Raw genomic sequence first — 21,384 nt, forward strand, 5'->3', positions numbered from 1 at the left:
ATATAAATTTTATCAATTCTGATTCTTCCATAAAAATTGAGCAGAATTTAAATTTTCTAAAATTTACCAAAAATTGAGGAAAAAAATATCTTTAGATTTAGCCTAATAGTAAATTTGTGTGTGCTCTTTCAGCATTTTTTTGTTTGATTCAAAATTTTTCTGCTCGGTTGGAATTCTTATTTTGTGTACAGGTAAGGAGGGGGGAGGGGGCAAAAAATGTGTGTGCTCCAAAAATAATCAAACCAAATCAAATCACCTCTCTCTCCACGAAAAACATAATTCAAAATCTCAATCAAAATCCAATGTTATCTAAATAAAATAAAAGTCATCTTCAAAATAATTGTTCAGCAATGGGGAAAAAAACAAAGCAATAAAAATTGATTGCCCCGTAAATTTGTGAACTTATCAGGTGAAAATTCAACTCCTTTCGTGACTTTTGTTATTCAACACCGTACTTGAGCAAACAACAAAACAAAATTGATAAATTAAGTACAGGGTGTTCCAGAATAACCTTTCACATTTTGGTGAGCACTGATCTGCGTTCAAATGGTGTTAGGGGAATGGTAAAAGCGGTTCCAGGTAGCCAACACATGCCGAATTATGTTTCAGTATTAATTTTTTACCATGGAGAAGTGGACGGCTGTGCAGCGCGCTTTTATTGTAAAGGCCTTTTTCAAAAATAATGACTCTTACATTAGTGCAATTCGTGCCTTCCGCAAACATTTTAAACTTACCGGTAAAAGTGAAGTGCCATCGAGGCCAACAGTGAAATTATGGGTAAAAAACTTCGAGAAAACCGCTCATGCTTGTAAAAATAAGCCTACAGGTCGGAAAAGATCAGTAAGAACGCCAGAAACAACGGACCGAGTAAGGCATTCAGTACAGACTACCCCTACCACTTCAATACTTAAACGAGCGTTAAATTTAAAAATCAAACCAACTTCTCTGCAACGAATTTTATCTGAAGACCTCAGTTTCCATCCATATAAGATTTTAATCATTCAAAAGTTACAAAAAACTGATTTTGTGAGAAGAAAATCATTTGCCGAGGATATGCTTACAAGAATTGATACTGGTGAGATTCCATTGAACTCGTTACTCTTTACTGATGAAGCTCATTTTTATCTAAACGGTGATGTGAATAAACAAAATATGCGCTACTGGTCGACAGAGAATCCGATGATAATACACGAGAAACCTCTACACTCCGCTAAGTTGACTGTTTGGATGGGCGTGGCTAAATTCGGTATAGTGGGACCGTATGTGTTTGATGAAACGGTGAACGGTGAGAGGTATCGCAAAATGTTAAACGAGTTTCTCATTCCTGAATTGAAACGCAGACACAAGTATAGAGTTACTTGGTTCCAACAGGATGGCGCTACCTGTCATTCCGCAACGGACACGATTTCTTTATTGCGTGAGCATTTTGGTCATCGAATAATTTCGCTGAACACAGAAATTTCATGGCCACCTCGATCCCCTGATTTTTCAGCATGTGATTTTTTTTTATGGGGTTACCTCAAGTCAAAAGTATATCAAGATGATCCTAGGACTCTGAAACAGCTCCTAGATAATATTATTCGTGAATCAAGACTGATTAGAAGAGAAATGCTCAACAAAGTGTTCAATAATTTTAAAAAACGTTTGGTCGATTGTGTCAAAAATGATGGAAAACATCTTGGTGGAATAATTTTTAAAACTTAATTTATAATGAAAACTCAAATATATGGTCTAAAAACGGCACATTTCTACTTCATTTTGGTTATAAAAAAATTTCCGTAACCATTTTTCTCTCAGAGCTACTAATAAAACAAAAGTGAAAGGTTATTCTGGAACACCCTGTATAATTGTTTCGCAATTCGTAAAATTCGATTGACCTTCGAAACAGAAAAAATTTCATATCTTATCAATTTTATTATATCCATTATTCGGTAATTGGAATTATTTCTTTGCGAGTACCTATTAGAAAAACAAATTTTCTCGTCGAGCTCAAGTTCAATTCTGAAAATCACACTGGACTGGTCCAAACCTCTCTCCTCCCTTCCTGTCAAATCTCAAAACTCTCAAATCTACAAACTCTAGTTAGTCTAGTTACAGAAAATCAACGTCGAAAAAAATCAACCATCTTGCCTTTCTTCTAATCTCACTGTCTGGAGAAATGTTGGCGAGAAAAACGTTACACCCCCCCCCTCCAACACTTCATCTTCCGTATTTATAACCGGATCACCCAGTGTTTTTAGAATTGCATAACCTCATCGCCGTAAATAATACAATTAAACATGAACGAGACGAGACAATCGATTCGAATTATCTCATTTTCCGAAGAAAAAAAAAATTGCAAGAATGTTACGAAGATAAATCTTTTGCAATATCATCTGTTTTCGAAATGAAATGTGCATTGCTAAAAATGACATGCATGTATTATACACACATTTAACCTAAATGGACCTCCTCCCCTCCCCTTCCGTTAGACTACCCAAAACCTCATCCTGCTGCGTTACGTGCATCTCATTCTCTGCTTTTTTTACAATAAATTCATCTTCGTCATTAAAGATGTGCTAATTATGTACTTCAAAAAACACACCAACGTGTGAGACACGCTTTCTATTTTTTTAAAACGCATTATTTATTCTCGCGATAAACACGTGTACCCGCTACTCAGACCTAGCTGCAATTTGCCAATCGTGACATATCGATAAGCATCTTAGATGCGAATTTGCGATATTTTTTTTTTTCAATTGGCAAATTCGTAGAAGAAAAAATTATAAAATCGCGTCACGAAATAGAATATTAATCTCGCGAAATACGTACGTATATAATTTTGCAACCGGGAAAAGAGAATGAGAGTGAGGGAGAGGGAGGTCGAAAACACCATAACTGCGTCGAGTATCTGCATCGAGATGTTTGTAATGAGTAGGTACGGATGTAGATGTACGAATAATATTTTGAAAAAATAAAAATAAAAACAAAAATAAAGAAAAACTGAGAAAATAAACATATTTAAGAACGTTGAACTTTTGAAATATATTTCTCATCTTTTGGCGTCCATATCGAGAATTTTTACAAAGCAACTCATCATTCTCCTTTCATTTTAGGGCAGAATGCAGAAATCACTACAAGTATTAATTAATTGAAATTTTATCAAACCAGAGATGCAAAAAATACATAGAAGATTATAAAACAATAACAGCAGTGAAATTAATCACAAAAATTCCATTCAAAAAAATGGTTCGCCTTTATTTTTATTTTTTGCAGATTCTTTTTGTGCAAATTTTTCATTTTCGAATTCAAAAAATACGAAAGGCTAGAAGAAAATTCAAGCAAGAAACGCCACAGTTGATTTTTCAAAGCCCCCCCCCCCTAACGTAAAAAAAATCAAAAAGAATAACAATTCGTGAATCGAGTATTCATCAAAGGCTCATAATCTGATCCATACTGATTCAACAATATTCTAAAAACACATTATTATGAACAATTTCCACGAACAAATATCATTAAGATTATATCCAATCTTTTTTCCTGGGAAATTATGAATTTAACAATAATTTGTTCAATTTGATAGAAGTGAAGTCATTATTTGAACATTTAAGGAAAATGAATACAATTAGTATTAGTATTACAAAGAAGAATGGATTAACGTATTTTACAATACCCCACCTCGTACCATGAAGCGAGAAACGTAATTTTTCACAAGAAAGGTAAAATTATATTATTACTTTGATTTTCGAGTAAAATACCTCGATAAGGTGTGTACTTCGAATTTGAAAGGGGTAGTTAACCTTCACGATATGTTTTATCTTTGATTGATTTTTCAAACTCCTATTTTTATTGATCTATTTCTCTAAAAAATTAAACAACATAAATGGATTATGGATTCATTTATAAATTTCATTGAAAAATCGATGAACTTTCAAATCCAAGTTAGTGAACAATCAGTTATATTTTTATCCAACGAATCAGAAAAAAGACCGAATGTTTTCTTAAGTTTGCAGTAAAATTGCAATAATTCATCGATGATTCGATTCTATCTTCACTTTGTTCAGCGAAATTGAAAATTCACTCATTGAAATTCAGACAGAATTAATAAGAGAGGCAAATGTGAACGATAAAAGGGAATTCTTCATACTGGAACCTTCTAATTTGAACGAAAACAAGTCAGATCGAAAGATCATGCCATTAGAATCCACGAAACAGAAATTTTAGATGCTCGAACTCATTTTTGGATTTCTAGCGAATTTTTTCGTTCTTTTTTCCATTCCTAAAAACTCACAGAGTCTGAAAAAAATGACGAAATGACTTCGAAAATACGTGGTAAAAATTTGAATGTTTGAAATTAGCATTCAAGTCTTCCTACTAACTGACAAAAGCTCAAATTTTCATAATTACATAAAATATGTATCAAAATCGTACAACATTAGACTTAATTCAAAAACGCTAAAAAATTACTCTTTTCTGATTTTTTACCCTCGTGATTGAAAAAAAAATGACTTTAGGAGATCCCCAGGGGAGGAGGGGTTCCTTCCAAGACAAAATGAAAAGAAAATCCAAATTAGGAAAAAACTCCAGGAGACAGTGCTACGTTGAAATTGAACGTCGATATGCAAAAGTCATGATTTTTTCCGAAGGATTTTCTGATACTCAAGTTGATTATTTTTTTTTTTTTAGCGAATACGTATTTGTACTGAATGGGTACCGAACATTCTATTTTTACAGCCCGAAAAAGGTTTTCTTTTCTCCAAGGCAACGAAATTATTCATTAAAATTATTCGTAAAAACGTCACAGCCACTTGTTCCACTACTACTTGAATTTTTTCTCTTCATTCAGAAATTCAATTTACTAAAATTACAATTTCACTCGAAACTTCTTCAAAATAATAATAGCAGAATAAAAGCCATCGAGTCAACAGTACTTCATTTTTTCGAAGGCCTACCAAAATACTCACGAGTCACTTCTGTCCTCAAAAGTATTTTCAAAAATGAATCGATCCCTTATGACTTAAAGTACCTCTTGGGATACTCGTACCTCCACATCAAGAGTCGGTACGACCTTTGCAGACCATTTAATTTCAGTTCAGCACCCTCTGCTGACGATGATCACGTACACATATGCACCACCACCTATCCGAATTGACCTCCCTCGTCGCTCTTTTTCTCGACCTCAGTCAACACAATATTCGTAATTTGTATCTACGTGAAAAAATATCCAACCTAGTATTTCGATATCGATCCCTACTCCAGAACGGGTATCGATCTACGAGAGAATTTCATCATTAGTACGTATAATAATCCGAACTGAACTAGATAAAGAGCGAAAAATTAACAGCACATAAATAAGTCAATATCGTTTGTTCGTATACTTCATAATATCAACAAACATGTTTGTGCGGTTTTAACTTGGCTCAAACGAAAATAATACCTCATGCGAACGTGTTTGGTCGCATGAATGCAGAAAAAAAATACGCCAGCATGAGACGTTCGATTTGCGAATCGATTTATTCATTCATTCGAACTACGTCCGGCGATACAGCAAATACATAAATAGAAAGTGCATCGTAATGTACGTAGTAGACGTACCAAGACCAACGTTCATGTCTCACGAGAGTAGGTACATGGGTAAAAATATCAGCACAGGTGATACGAATAGATATTGTAGATCCAGTGCCCAGCACCCATAATAATACATAAGTACTAAGGTTCTACATATAAGTGCATGTAAATTTCACACATACACATATCTATCTACCCACATGCAGAATACACGTGCACAATTCACCTTGAAATATCATACGAAAATCATCAGCACAATGTAATGGCACACAGCTTTTTAACCAAACGTAATTAAACTCGATTGGTTTAATTATTTTTTTCCCTTATTTAATCCGTACACGAGTATAATACTCGTTCGATGGAGGCGGTTATAGGAATGCATGTATTCGCGTATACTTCCTATCATTCTATGCATTAATGATCATTATAACGATCGACTATGTATACCTACACAATGTATAGTTTATTTTCTTTTGACGTCATAGAAAGTTTTCAAAATTCTCGTACCGTAGTAAAAACCGATAAGTTTGTAAAATTTCTTGGTATAAAAATCAATATTTGTACATGGAATTCGAGTTAATTAGATAAATTATTTTGAAATTAAGTCGTACGCACGTTTACGTAAGCTTTAGAGTAACCAGATAGGTAGGCAAATATTATTCCAAAAAACAATACTAACTGAACGTTATCAGACTTAATGACCTTTTTTCTCACGTTTACAGACTAATTTAGGTTTAGGTTAATTTTTATCACATTGTTAAGAGAAAAGAAGTGAAAAAATCGTATCAACAGCACAATATAACGAGGAATACACACAGGTTCGAATGTTCGAATGTGATCCTGACAAGAAAACTAAATGGAAAAAGCTTGCAAAAATATATCATAAAACAAAATTTTGAGAGCCAAGGTGTATTATTTAATTGATGGCGAAAAAGGGTCAAAATTTTTTTTTAAAAGTTAAAATTTGACCAAATGAACCAAAAAAGTGGAAATTGGATGCTGAGTCCATTTTAGACCAACCAAATCAATTGGAAACTGTTCCAAACTGTTTTCAGAAGTTTTGGAGCCTCCAGCAGATATTCGAAAGTTGAAATTTTCACAAAATTTTACCCGATGAAGTTGGAAAGCTAAACTTTACTTTATGTACCTTATACCACAATTTCAAAATGCTTACTCGAATGGATGTGGTTTCAAGCCGTCCTTCAGCCTCCAATAATATTTTGAAAACTCCAGATTTTCAAAAAGAGCCGTAAAAATTGTCCAACAGGGTGTTCAACAAAAACCTCAGACAAAAAACTCGAGACTTTTTCATGACACATTTTTCACATTTTTACCGCATGAAAATACCCCCCCCTCCCAAAAAAATTAAATGACTTGAAACTGCGAGGAAATTGGACAGGGTTGCCATTTTTTACAGAATCAAAAATGTAATATTTCAGTTTTTTCATTTTTCTTATTTTATGGGCTTTAAAAGAATTTTAAAGTAATATGTTTTGAGCAAAATTCACGACTTTTTCATAATTTTTATAATTTTTCATGACCGTTAGACACCCAAAATTGACATTCAGCTTGAAAACCCCTGAAATTGATTTGTTATGTTGAAATTAGACTATAAAGTAAATTTTTAGCTTTTCAACTTCATCTGATGAAACTTTGTGAAAATTTCAATTTTTAAAAATCTGTTGAAGGCTCCAAAATTTTTCAAAACTACATATTTCCAAATGGTTGTGGAGAGGGTCTCAAATATGACACAGACCAAATTTCAGCTCTTTATGTAGATAAATTTGATAAAATTTCGATTTTTTGGCATTCTTGGCCCAAATTTAATTTTCAATACTTTACCAAAAATTGAAAAATGCACTTCAGGATCCAAATTTTGGTTGATGATGTATCCTTGTAAACCTAAATTTTTGATTTTCAACGTCATTGAATAAAACTGTGGAAGTTTCGGATTTCAAAAATTTTCTGAGGCTCTAGAACTGCTCAAAACCGAGTCTGTAGCCGTTTTCAAACGATTTAGGGTGTCAAAAATTGTATACACACAAAATTTCAATTTTCTGGGGCAGTTTGGAAAAATTTTGACTTTTGGTACGATTTTTAAAAATTTACCAAAATTTTAAATTTTGGCAAGTGATATCGCGTTGTTTAGTTCCAAAACCTGCATTCATTGTTTGCAGTCAGCTATACAAGTTTTGCAGATTACCATACAGACTTAAAATCTCTGGTGGAGAGTTCGTTCATATGATCAATCAAGCAATACCCAACCAAGATGGAGTGTCAAAGTTCGTAGATGATGTAAAAGTCCCTGGTGGTACATTTAAAGAGACCCCCTCCACAGATTACTTACTACATGTCTTTGAATTTCATTAGGCACAATGGATTGAAACTAAATCCAAACTAAACTCAATTTTTTCGTCGACGCACCGATCATCTAGGATTTGTGCTGTCAGAAAACACAATTGAAAAACAGAGCGCTAAGATGGAAAGAGAAACATTTAGTCGATATTTGGGTGGGGGAGATGGGGGGAGATGGGGTAGTTCTAGTGAATTTATTCAAAAAAGTCAAGTCGATATTTTGAACTTAATGTCTTTGAATTATCTGAGACAGGTATCAAAAAAGACGAGTCGTCTTCGACTTTTTTTTGAAGAGGGATTTGATGAAAAGTTGAGGGAGACCTTGAAAAAATTGCAGGAGAAATTTTGGACCCTTAACTTGAACCATTACTTTTCTACCTGGTCTCAAATTTCAAAACTTACATTAAAAACTGAAAAAAAAAATTTTTCAATTTTTTTTTAGATTTTCAATTTTTTTTACTTTTTAGGTTTCATTACATCATTTCAAGTTTTGTAATACATATAATCAAGTAGCACTGCAAAAAAAATTGAGAAAACTTTTTCTAAAATTTTCAATGTAGGACTTTAAACAACTTCAGAGGTCCAAAATTTCTGCTGTAGTCTTTTGAGGACCCCTCACAACTTCTTATCACATCCCTCTTTCAATTTTCTGAAAAAAAAAGATCAAAGACGACCCAACCTAATGTCAAACTTTCAACCTGTTAGTACAACAACCCAAATAATACAGGTGTAAGTTATGTTACCGACTTCAAAAATCAAAGGAGCAAACTCGAGGGGTATTCCATCTCAAAATTTCAAGATTGAATAATTTTTCAAGTTGAATATTACAAAAAAAATGAATTAAATTAGTAATTAAGTCATCATAATTTCCAAAAATATCCCTGCTTTCAATTCAGAGCACCCGACTTCAAGATCCTGATCACATTTTGCCTCTATCTAAAATTCAAAATACTAAAACACTTCGATCGATAAATTCAAATATAAACATAGCGTTGAAGATATTCGATAAAACACCCTGTAAATATATCTGGTGAAAAATTCGTACTATTTAGATACGTACTACGTCATCGCCCGAAGCAAATATTAGATATTAATTTCGGTAATAAGTCGAATATTATTATTACGCGGTAATGACTGGTCTAGTACCGAGGAACGCGCGTAGATACGAGAAGATGAATAATTCATAAGCACACGTTTCCTTCATCTCTGAAATGACCCTTGCAATCAGCCAGTAAATCAATAACAACACATTACTCGTTTTTTATCGTATCGTCAATCAATTGATTTATCCGTATCAATTCATTAGCATCTCAGCTTTTGCACAGGTTATCAAATTGTAGCTCGCGTTAAGTGAAAATTAATCTAGGTCCGACTTCCGTAAATGGAACTTGGGAGTAAATTTCATCTCGAGCGTTAATCGATGAACTCGATAGATTACAGAGCCACTCTTCGGAAACGATGTTGCCGTCATAAAATTTGAATAGGCAACCAATCTTACGTGTTTGTAACAAACAAAGTGTTCTTACGATTGGTTCTTCAAGATTTTTAGCATTAGTGGGAAAAATTTTGAAAAAACGATTTTATTTCTCAAGAAATTGTTAGGCAAATGGATTAAAAAATACTGATTTGAAAAAAAGGTAAAAGTTTAATTTTCGGGTAGGGAGATGGTGAGGAAAAAATGCAGCAGAAGTTCGTATTTCCTATTTAGTAAGTAATCCCAAGTTAACTTTTCCTGATTTCTTTTCGCAGACTTTGCATTTTATCAAGATTAGCATCCGAGGGGGGGGGGGAGGTGCTGAAACAGGGTGATAGAGAAAATTGAGTACAAAGTGTTTTTTTGTGAATTCAGAGTCGCCAACCTCACTTTGCGCAACAAAATGTCCAAGGAAGCTGCAACTTTTAGGTCACCCTGAAAATAAGTACGTCAAGCATCAGAAACTCGATCCGTTTGAACGTTTTTGTCCATTTATTCGAAAATATCCTTTCTTTGCACGTATGTACGTATTTTAATCATCTAAATCGACAGGAAATTGAAATCTATTATCGATACCTCCGAAATACACTCTTAGCTCGATTACTAATGTGAAAATTTACCACTCATTTGTGAAATAATGCGATACCAGAGTAGACAATCTGCATTCAACAATATCTCCCAACAACTGAACGGATCTAGTCATCATTTGGACAACGGAAACACCAGGACACGCGTTAATTAAAACGAAAATAAAACCGAACAACAATGATTGACATTGAAAAAAGCCAAAAAAAAAAAAAAACTTAACGCTTCTCTTATGGTTTCAATTCTGCACAAATATACTCACTACCGTATACTGCGGACAATCAACATTGTATCTATAGATACTTAAATAGAAAACATATCTATCTACATATTACGTACACAATATAATGACGACGATGTTCTGTCACAATAATAATAATTTCATCCTTCTGTTGAAGAAAAACCGTTTACATACACGACTGACTACCGCAGCAGGAGCGAATCATCCTTGCAAAATTATTACTTTACTTCGTATTACTCACTTCGTACAGTTACAACATACAAAATCATAAAACAAATATAAATTCGTATCAGACACGCTTTATTCTCTTTCTCTCTCCATTCATTTTATAGAGTTCGAGCAGGTATATACTTTTTCAGACCTTCTATTACTCGTACATACTTACTACGAATGTGTATTGATTTTTCTCGCATAAATGCGTGTACAGTGCATCGCAAATTACATCTGTGTTCGTGACACCACCGTCATACTATACGTAAATATCGAAAAATGATTTTAAAAAATGTGTCTTTGAGCCTAATGATGATGATGATGATTATGATTGTGGCCCAAATGAATTTGAATTTCAGGTGTAATACCTTTATCTATACTCATCAAGATACAATCGTTTGCTAGAATCGATAATCACCTTCGAAAGTCGATTTCTTTTCATTCATACTGTCATCAAATTGTTGTTGTACGACAAATTATTTTATTCTAAAAATTATTCAACAAAAATCAGAAATTAAATGCCCCTTTTCCTGGCATCTAATGAGGAACGTGTATGAGAATAAAAAGGTCAATTTTGAGTTGTGGCCAATGGGTCAAATGATTAATATTTTTTGGACATTTTTTTGCATATTTTTTTTAAATTCATAATTGGGTAAAAATTAATAAGAATCAGCTTTCAACCATTCGAAAATGAAAAATTCCCAAAAACTGCAATCAGTGGTTCCAAAAATACATTTATGATTTACCCAAACATGGCAAATTTTCGATTTATGTATTTTTTGTGTTCTTTATTTGCTTTTCTGAGAAATGGGAAGGGGTCGAAGGAAGGTGATTTTTGTTCATTTTGATCTTCAATAATTTTTTAATTAACAGTGCGAAGTTTGAACCAATCTGTCCATAATTAAAATTCTTATTATCCTTTCTCGAAATTCGAAAAAAATAAAATAACGACCCATCCGCATAAGTATAAATTAACAAAATTCAAAAAAAAAACAACAACAACAACAACTATGCTGATGACTCACACAAAAAATGAAGAGTTCAAACAATCATTCGATTCATATCTACAACTTTTTGTCAAAAAATCGAATTTCAAAAAACATAAAATTCATTTACCTACTTATTGACTTGTTTACACCCTTCGAGTGAAAATTTTCCAAAATGGAGCTATAAGTGTGAAAATACTTATTTTTCTGATCTTAGTCTCCAAAAGAAGGGTAGGATTATGACGATGTGCTCCAAGATAATTTCTCAACACCCTATAAATAGAGAGCGAAAAATTTTTTTGAAGAAATTGACTTCGATCGATTCATCTACGTATCTTAGCCTGAATATAGTCTTTAAAGGGATGATGGACTCGCTCGAAGACCATTCTTGAGTATTTTTCAAAAAAGCCTGAAATCGAACTTTTATGGAGAAAGCTTAACTTTTCATAATGTCCCGAAAGAGTTGAAAATTATCATTTTACAAATTGAAAAAAATGAAAGTGACGATCCGATTTAGCCCTTTTTTCAACAAACCAATTACCAAAATGTTGCCTATCTTGTTCATTAAAGGAGCTATAATGTGCTCCGAAAAACTGAAAATCTATCAATTTTGAAAAATTAATCAGAAATAAGAAAATATTTAAATTATTCAAATGATGCCCCCCCCCCATCCCATAGTACTCGAGTAGACGAACAAAAAATGTTATTATGACCAATTATCCAACTTCAAAGTTGAAGGGGAAAACTTGAATCAAATTTCAAAATCTCCAAATTTCGAGTGCCTCGAATTTGAATTTTCAAAATCGCGTTTGACCCTTCAATTTTGAACATAGGCAGTTTGTCATAATACCATTTTTGTTTGCTGTTTTCAGAACTGTGAGGTCTGTGGGCTGGGGGCATTATTTAAATAATTCAAACATTTCCTCGTTTTTGGCAAATTTTTCAAAATTGGCGAATTTTAATTCAAAACATGGCGTAATTTCTTAAATTTGTAGATAATAAGGAAATATTTGTATAATTTGAATTATTCCCCTAACCCATAGTACTCGAGTGGACGAACAAAAATTGGTGGCATGATCAATTGTCTGCCTTCAAAATTTGAAAATTCCATGCTATCTAACGGGATTTTTTTTGTTGAAAAAAATCACTACTTTTTCACTACCTATTCACTACATTTTTCAACCAAATTTTCGGAAAGCTTTCCACTTGACCCCCCCTCCCACCACACACACATGGAAATTAACAAAGTCAAATTTTTCTACGGAAAATTGTCAAAAAAAAAAAAATGAAATTGTAAGAAAATTTGTATACACAATATTTTTTAATTTCAATCAAAATCATACAAAAAAAACAAGTTGCCAATTTCATCAAAACTAAACTTTTTTTCAACGATTTGAAGTTTTTTTTAAGCGTTTGAATTTTTTTATTTTTTGACTAGGTACCTTTTTGACTAAATTTACTACTTTTACTACCTGTTAGACACCCTGAAATTCATATGAGGCACTGAAAATTTGGGAATTTTTAATCAAGTTCCGTTTAAACCTTTCTGAGTACCCTACAGATCTGGACTGTAGTATTAATAAGCTTCAAATCAATATTACCTCATATCACAATTCAATTTTAGACCCCTATTACATTAATAAAGACAGCAACAGTTTTCCCAAAATTAATTCTTTCATTTTTTTTAAAGACTAAAAATTATAAAAAATCACTACGAATATTCCTCAAGTAGATAGATCTATTATTCTTCTAAATTCGAATAAATTTTTAAAAATTGACGAGAATTTAAACCGTTTAACTAAAAAATCCACTTTTGACCCCACTGCATATAGGATAGGAAAGTGGCAGAACGCGACGAAATCCTCAGCAAATTCTCAAGCCACAGGAGTGAACTTCCATTAGCAATTCTATCGACTTTTATTCGCTTCGAATAGCAATGATGATAGGAAACTGGTAAAAAAACAAGTTTTCAGATAAAATATCGAAAAAAATTTACCAATTCACAACACTTGGCCGACATTAAATCTTGCATTTGGCATCTCACACCACCGCAGATCTGCTGGTTTCAAACACCGTACCGAACTCGTCACATTCAGCAAGTAAAAAAGCTCAACTTACACGCGAACGAATATTACGACAGCGAGGACGTTTCAACGCGATATTTTCGTCCATTAATCACAATGATCGAAGCTCGAATACCTCTAGGTGTACGAATACACTCTAGAAAATAGATTCAAATACTAGTCGACATCGTCGATTAAATCCGTAACAATACCAGTCACTGGTAATTCAAAATACAACAACACACACACACACCAGCAGACTATACGTAAAATTAATCGTTCAATTACACAAATACCTCGATTGAAAATAGGTACAGGTACTCATATGCAAACGTATACAGAACTTTCGCGATACTCGTCTCATTGCCTTCGACTCTCGATTTTATTTAGCCTACTGTTGGAAAAAATTTTCTACTTTTTTCGCACATTATAGGTCAAAATGGACAAATTCATTATTAAAATGGACAATAAAACGTGGGCGTGAACGAATCGTAGACACGCGATCGATTCTCCCAGATACACGACTATCTAATCGCTCCACACAATGAGTAGAAAATTTGAAAAAAAAAAACAATAATAAAAACACAACATAATACGGTGAAATGTGCATGACGATTACCACAAGAAGAGTAGGTAATCGTGTAATCTGAAATTTATACCTGTGTAAAAAAACACAACCTCTACCCTCGATGTCGAGTCTGTTTTCGTGATGTGCAACATTGTATGTACAGCTCGTAATTGAGCACCCAATTAAATTGAAAAAAAATTCGCGTACACAAGCGACTACAACTACATTGTAAATTTGAAAAAAATTCAACTTAAAAACGATGCACGTTCTCTGCCAAGCAAACGTGAAATTTTCGTGTAGCAATTTATAAAAAAAAAAAAAAACAAACAAGAGGGAAAACAAGCGCGCTAATAAATCACCATGCAAGCTTCGGCGATATGTTTCTATCTCGACAATTTTTTTAATTTCGATGCACAGACTTTACAGTCACGTAGGTACACCTTTCGATTAGATTTTAATTCACATTTAGAGATAAAAACAAATCGCTAATTTGCGAAATTTTTCATTTAAATCGACTATAAGCCCACCTCATCGCTGGGTTGGGTATCTGACGACCCAAACTGATCAGCTTGGTTCTTCAATAAAGTGTATATTTTCGCATAAGGCGCTTTAATCACCTGCGGCATAGGAAAAAAAATAACGTAATGATCAGTTTTGGCAGCGTTTCTTGGATTGTTTGCAGACGCGATCATGAAAGTGACTTTTTAAAAAAAAAATTTAACACTTTACTCGTGCTTCAAAATTTTCTTCCATAGTTTAAATTTAATTTCGAATCGAAATAATACGTACAATTTTGGATAGAATCTCAAGTTCAAGTTTGTTAGTGTCTTCAAATGAAGAAAAAAAATGTTAAAAATTTTCAAAGGTCTTTTTAATTTTTTTTCACATTTACGAACATGCTCTTTTCAAAACGAACGTCAAAGCTGCCAACACTGGCTAACCATAAATGTACTTTCCGTCATCTACGAACCGTTTAATGCCATTCACTGATCAGCATCAAAATCAAGAAAAATGAACAAAAACGCTTTTCAACGTTTCGAAAAAAAGCAACGAATAAGAAATTATTAAATAAATAAAAGTTAACGAAGTATGAAAACAAAAAAGATTCGATAAAAATATTCCAATCGTCATTTCGTATAGTAAATAAAATATTGGCAGCGGAATATATATATGTACATAAAAAATATGGGCAAATTTCGTCCAGCCAATGAAAATATGAAATGGATGCGATTAACTTACCTCCCACGATTCTCTGGTTAATTCACTAAGATCATCGGAGCTGCCTCGGCAACGTTTCTTTTCATCTTCTCCGTTACCTTCTTCGTCGTCCCATAATTCGGTATCGGAATTGACTAGTTCGTAACCTCTTTCGGTGACGGTCTCTTCGTCTAGATCACCGTACAAATGAGGTACCCAAATATTTAAAAATTTGTATAAATCGTCCACCCTGTAGGAAAAAAAACATCGAATGAGTTGGTGTAATTAATTTACGTGTCTTGAAAGTATTTTCAGTAAATACAGGTACAGGACTTTTTTTCTGAAGGGACCAAAAAAAAGTTGGAAAATATCAAAAAATTTCCAAAAAAAGTATTTGAAAAAAAAAACAAAAAAAAAATTCGGTAACTTTTTCAAAAAATTTTGAATATTTTTAGGTTTAAATATTATTTGAATACAAAATCTATCAAGGTGCCATATTGAAAGTTTTGAATTATGGAACATTATTACTTATTTGAAGAGCAAAAAATGGATCAACATTTTTTATTTCAAGAAGATTTTTTAAACAATAAAAAAATTTAGCTACTTCGATTTTTTTCTCAAAATACAGTGGCAGGGGGGGGGGGGGTATGAAAATTAGGGACTTGGAACTTCGATTTAGCCCCCCCCTCTCCTCAAGGAAGGAAATACAAATAGAATAACTTTCCAATAATTCGATTTTTTTCAAAATTTTAAAAAACAAGAAAATACTTATCTAGACCTAAACTATCCTAACATAAAAAAATGTTGACTCCTCCCCTCCCCCAAGTAGAAAAAATCTAATTTGATTTGACTCTTTTTGAAACATTTTACGAATATTGTAATTCTAAAATGGCGAATTTAACATGAATACACCTGATACGTAAAATTTACAAATCGTCGAGTACACGTTACCTATTTCTTGGCACGCTGAACCAATATTCCGGTCGCATTTTCTTTTTACCGTACGACATAATAGGAGTGGTTTTCGGTATTCTTCTGTTTTTCGGTTTTCCCATTCTTAAACGTAAATACAACGGTGGATCTTCGCAAGATCTCGCTGGTCTCGGTATCAATTCTAGAAAAAAAACCACCATGGTTAATTCATAAAATAGTCAAATGAACACACCGGTGAGGATGCACGATAGGCATTTATCCCGATAAAAAGCGTAATATTTTACCATTTAAAAAAAACAAAGTCACGTTAACCTTCGAAACAATTAACAAGCTGATAATATAATATGATTCAGTTTTGTAGAATAATGATAATAATAAGAGCAAAAATAAATAAACTAAATGAAAATAATCCAAACGAATCCATCGTTTGTAATCAATCACCATAATGGATCGATGAATTTTAATAAACGCACATAAGTATGTATATTTAATGAACTATTCACCAGAACCCCAGACGAAAACGTAGACGATCTATTAAGGCAAATGATAGCTTAAAATTTTATAATTTTAATATCGCATGAAATGATAAATTAAGTATGATGGAAAAAATTAAGACCATGAGGTGAGGTGCATAATTTTCTTCTCTATTCTTCGCAACTCCGTAAAAAATAAATAATTCATTGTATAAAAAAAAGTATCTCAAACGAAAAAAATTCCAACATTTAAAAAAAAAAATTTAAAAACTGCCAAATAAAATAATGGAAAAAATATATCAAGTCAAAAAAAAAATTCTGTCACTTGTAAAACAATTTCAAACGAGCTGCGAAGAGGATAAGACCCAAGGCCACACACAAATCATTGAATTTGCATGTTTTCTTTCAGTTCGAACGCACTTTCCTCATTATTCTTATTTACTTCTACACATAATTTCTCAGAATATCGCGACAAATAGACCAATTTACTCAATACGAAAATTCAAAAATACATAATTTCGACTTGACGATAAAATAGGTACGCAACAACACGTACCGTGTAATTAAATTTAAAAAAATACCTGTTACGATGAACACAAACGTGCGAAAGAGTATGAAAATAATTCGTATTTTCCATTTATGAATTATACGAATAAAGTTTACGTATAAATAGGTAAATTCTATCATACACCGAAATAGACATAAACAGAGGCAAAAAAATAGAACAGAGAATGAGACGACGATTGTACGTATTAAAGACTCTCATTCCCCAAGGCATCTAGTACCACATTGACAATGACATGAAAAACCCATTCTGAACGGCACAACAAACATAAAATTCAACATAAAGCGAACGTATAAAGTCGCTGGATAAATATATGAAAAAGGAAAGTAAAAGTAAAAAGCGCCAACTAAAAAAACTGACAACATCAAAAATTCACACTACGCACGAAACGATTAAATGCACATATACAGGGTGTCCTACGAGTAAGAGGCTAAATTAAATATGATCACAAAATAAACAGTTGAAAATTGAAGAGGCTACGATTTTTTTTTTTTATGTACAATTTCAAACTTCGGATTTTTTTTTGAAACTTGGGTTAGATTTAAAGACTTTTCTAAAAGTAAAAGGGGAAAAATTGATAAAAAGAAATGTACCTGATTTTTGACTCACTTTTGGTCTATTTTTTCGATCATTTTTTGAAATTAAGTCACATTTTTCGCTTCTAAAAGTACATTCGTAGCCCTTTCAATTTTCTATCAAGGCAAAAACTCATATTATCATCAAATTTTGTGAATTTTTTCCAACACTCATCCGCCCTCATGGCCAAAATTCCAATTACTTTTCTTCAAATTCAAATTTCAAAGTAAGTAAAGCGTAACGGGACACCCTGTATTTGTAGGTATCTCAAGAAGAAAAAAAATCAAGAAAGGAATATCAAGCTAAGATATACGAGAAGAGTTACAGATGGTACCATACGAAGTACATAGATACACAGGCATTTACCGCAATAACATTTTGTACTATGCATTTGAGTGAAGAAAGGGGAAAAAACATACCTAAATTTTCAAGCTGGGGAAACAGTGGTGCGTGAACTACAGGCAAAAAATAAAACGTGTCAGTGTTTCAATTACGAGTACGATACAATGTACAAGTACTAAAAACTACCTAACAAAACCACAGAGATAAGGGGTGAATTTCATCGTTAAACGGATCAATCGATAGGTATAAAATATCATAAAAACACAAGCTAAACTATCGATACATTTTTCGAAGATGAAATTCATCCCTTCGCGAGTATTTTTTTTACATCTAATGTACAAACAAAAAAAAAACTATGTAGCCTATTAGTGTACATATGTTTCTCTAGGTATATCTATGAAACGTAAGCTGCTGCTCATTTGCTCTATCTGGCTTCAAAATGTACCACAGATCACGTACTAATACAGAAGTATTTGCAATATCGACGATCGTATAATGAAACTACGCTACTTAATAGGATAGAAGTTTTTCAAGGCATATCAGCATCAAAATTACACGTCGATGAAAGTAGGTAAGGTAATACTGAATTTAATTCAATAAACACGAATACTCGAGTACCTAGATCTCGACCATCAACTACATACTACGCTTGTAAAAGTCAGTGTATTTATTAGCAAAATACTCGACTCGAATAAAGCTCAACTTACTGTCGAACGAGACAAACAATTCGGGCATATCTTCAACCGATACCATGCTACGGTAATCTAATCTTGGTCCAGCTGATTTCGTGCTATCGCTTCGATTATGGTGCTGTTGTCTGATGAACGAGCTAACAGAGGAACGTCTGCAAAAAACCATCGTCTGGTATTAATATCATTTTGTAAATAAAATCAAAAATTATAATATAGACGACTTCATTCAATACGAAGCTTTCGTAAAGAAACAGACGCACAAGGATATAAAATATATATACGTATGTACCTTAATGGAGATGCTAAATAAATACACCAAAGATTATCCTATAATTCAACACATTAACATGGTAACACATCCCCAAGTACATATGTATAACACGGTTAGAACTAAGTAATAAATAATTATTTTACTGTCATCACATCACATTACATTACGAGAAGGTATCCATTCAGCAAACTGGATACGAGAAGAATTGGCTACTGAGAAATACTACTCACTCGGTATCAATCACAGAGGCAGATTGGGTAAAAGACGAAGGAAACGTGTGATAGAAAAAATACCAATTTTCGATTTATTTAGATACTTAATGCAGAAAAATAAGAGATTGAAAATTAAAAAATTAAATAAAAAGTAAACCCAATTTTTCTTCAGATTTTGGATCAAAAAATTAATAATTCAACAGCAAAATTTTTTATTCTCAAAAATGAAAACGTACTTGAGTATATTAAGAAAAAAAATTTTTGAAATAATAATCCAAAAACGAACACACTCACTATGAAAAATTTATTTAAAAGTTGAAGAAACCGAATTTCATGTTGATAGGTATGACACTATTAAGAACACTGTAATTGTCAGAAAATTGAAAAAAAAAAATAAATCTCCCCACTCCTTTTCAAGTTAACTTTGTCCTTGGATTTTGATTCAACTCCGAGTTCAAAATGTCCCAAGAAAAATTTGAGACTCCTAGATCAAGAGGGAGGAGGGGGGGGGTCTGTGAGTTCTCAAAGTGGAATCATTTTTGATCCCAATTTGGTCAAAAATCCAAGGTGGATAGGTATTTTCACAGAGTGTTCACCAAGGTGCGTGATTTTTCAATTTTTTCGAAATTTGACCAGGCCATGTTGAAATTTTCGAAAAACCAAGGTGACTATCTTTATTTTTTTTTTTTGAAAAAATTCAACAAAAATTTAGTAAGGAACCTAAAAAGACTGCAAGAAAAATTTTTGGATTTTTGACTTGAACCATCAATTACCCACTAGGGTTTCAAAAAAAGCTCACAATAAAAAAAATTCTCTAACATCGAAAAAAAAAATCTGGTGATAATTCATCATAATTGCAAATTCTCTTCTTCAATGTTTTTAAAAAGTCATGAAATCGATATTTTGACCCTCCACGCCTCCACCTTCTCCAAATCCTTCAAAGTAGGCATTTTACTCAAAAAAATTTCAATACACACGTTTTCAACTTCATCATTTTTTTGGGGAATATGTACATAATAACTTAATTTTTTGGCGGTTTTTTTTTTTAATCGTAACAGTTAAGTTGATTATTTTAATTCATTACGTTGTATGTATTTTGGCTTTTCCCTTTCATTCCACTTTTTAAATTCATCAAAATTAATTCTGTTGGGCAAACAAATTTTTTGTGAACTCCAGGTTGGTCAGTAGTCGGATTTTCCTCCTGAGAGGGAGCTAAATGATCAAAAATTTGCCAAACAATATTTTTAGGAATAAAACAGTCAAAATTCGATTATAATTTCGACTGACTCTCGCAAGGGAGGTAAGTAAGATTTTTGTTGAATTTTTGAAAATCAAATTTGTACCAAAAATTCGAAAAAATCAATTTTACAAAATTGGTCTAGAAAGCTAAATTTTATATGCGAGTAACTTCTAACCCCCCCCCCCCCCCTCAATTGATTGATACCGGATTCGAATCGTATTAAAGAATTTTAGAACCCAGACAGATTTTTAAAATTTGAAATTTTCACAAAATTTTATCAAATAGAATTGAAAAGCTAAAATTTACTTTATACCCTCTAACGTCAACATATTAAATCGATTACAGTTGGTTTCCAGCCGTTCTAGAGCCTCTACTCATGTCTCAAAATTCAAAATTTTCAAAAAATTCCAGTAAATTTTATATTTTTAGCTTGATTGGGTGAAATTTTAGGGAAATTTCAATTTTCAAAAATCTTCCGGAGGTTCCAGAACTCCTCAAAACAGTTTAAAACCGATTTCAATCGAGGAAGGGGGAGGGGGAGGATCGAAAATAGGAAACATACCGAATTTCAGCTTTCTACGTCAATTTGGTAAAATTCTTAATTTTTTTCCCCATCTCAATTCAAATTATTGAACCATTTTTATCGTACTTCTTCAACAACCCAATCTGCCACTGATATTCATAAAACAATATAGTCATTCCATAAGTAGTATCTACAGGGAAAAACTCATCCACAACATACGTACGTAAATCTACAACTTACACATACACAAGACCAATAAATAAGAATATCAAATCAATACCTATACTATATAAACACCACATTAACAAATTGTACTATTATACATAGATAA

General features: G+C 32.7%; 1 protein-coding gene across 12 annotated transcripts in view; it reads right to left on the reverse strand.

The window, feature by feature from the left end:
- Positions 1-21,384, reverse strand: part of mtd (mustard) — a 443,203-nt gene that overhangs the window by 49,836 nt on the left and 371,983 nt on the right. For 7 of the 12 annotated variants that reach the window (XM_065358692.1, XM_065358688.1, XM_065358685.1 and 4 more), the window contains 5 exons: positions 18,823-18,959; positions 18,193-18,228; positions 16,178-16,340; positions 15,269-15,476; positions 14,557-14,646 (listed from right to left, as the gene is read on the reverse strand). In XM_065358692.1, coding sequence (XP_065214764.1) covers positions 14,557-14,646; positions 15,269-15,476; positions 16,178-16,340; positions 18,193-18,228; positions 18,823-18,959 — 634 coding nt within the window. Of the gene's footprint in view, positions 1-13,394; positions 13,598-14,556; positions 14,647-15,268; positions 15,477-16,177; positions 16,341-18,192; positions 18,229-18,822; positions 18,960-21,384 lie in introns of those variants that run through there. The other 5 variants (XM_065358690.1, XM_065358693.1, XM_065358686.1 and 2 more) reach the window with 4 other exon arrangements.

The sequence above is a fragment of the Planococcus citri genome, chromosome 3 (genome assembly GCF_950023065.1).
Source record: "Planococcus citri chromosome 3, ihPlaCitr1.1, whole genome shotgun sequence".
Taxonomy (NCBI): Eukaryota; Metazoa; Arthropoda; class Insecta; order Hemiptera; family Pseudococcidae; genus Planococcus; species Planococcus citri.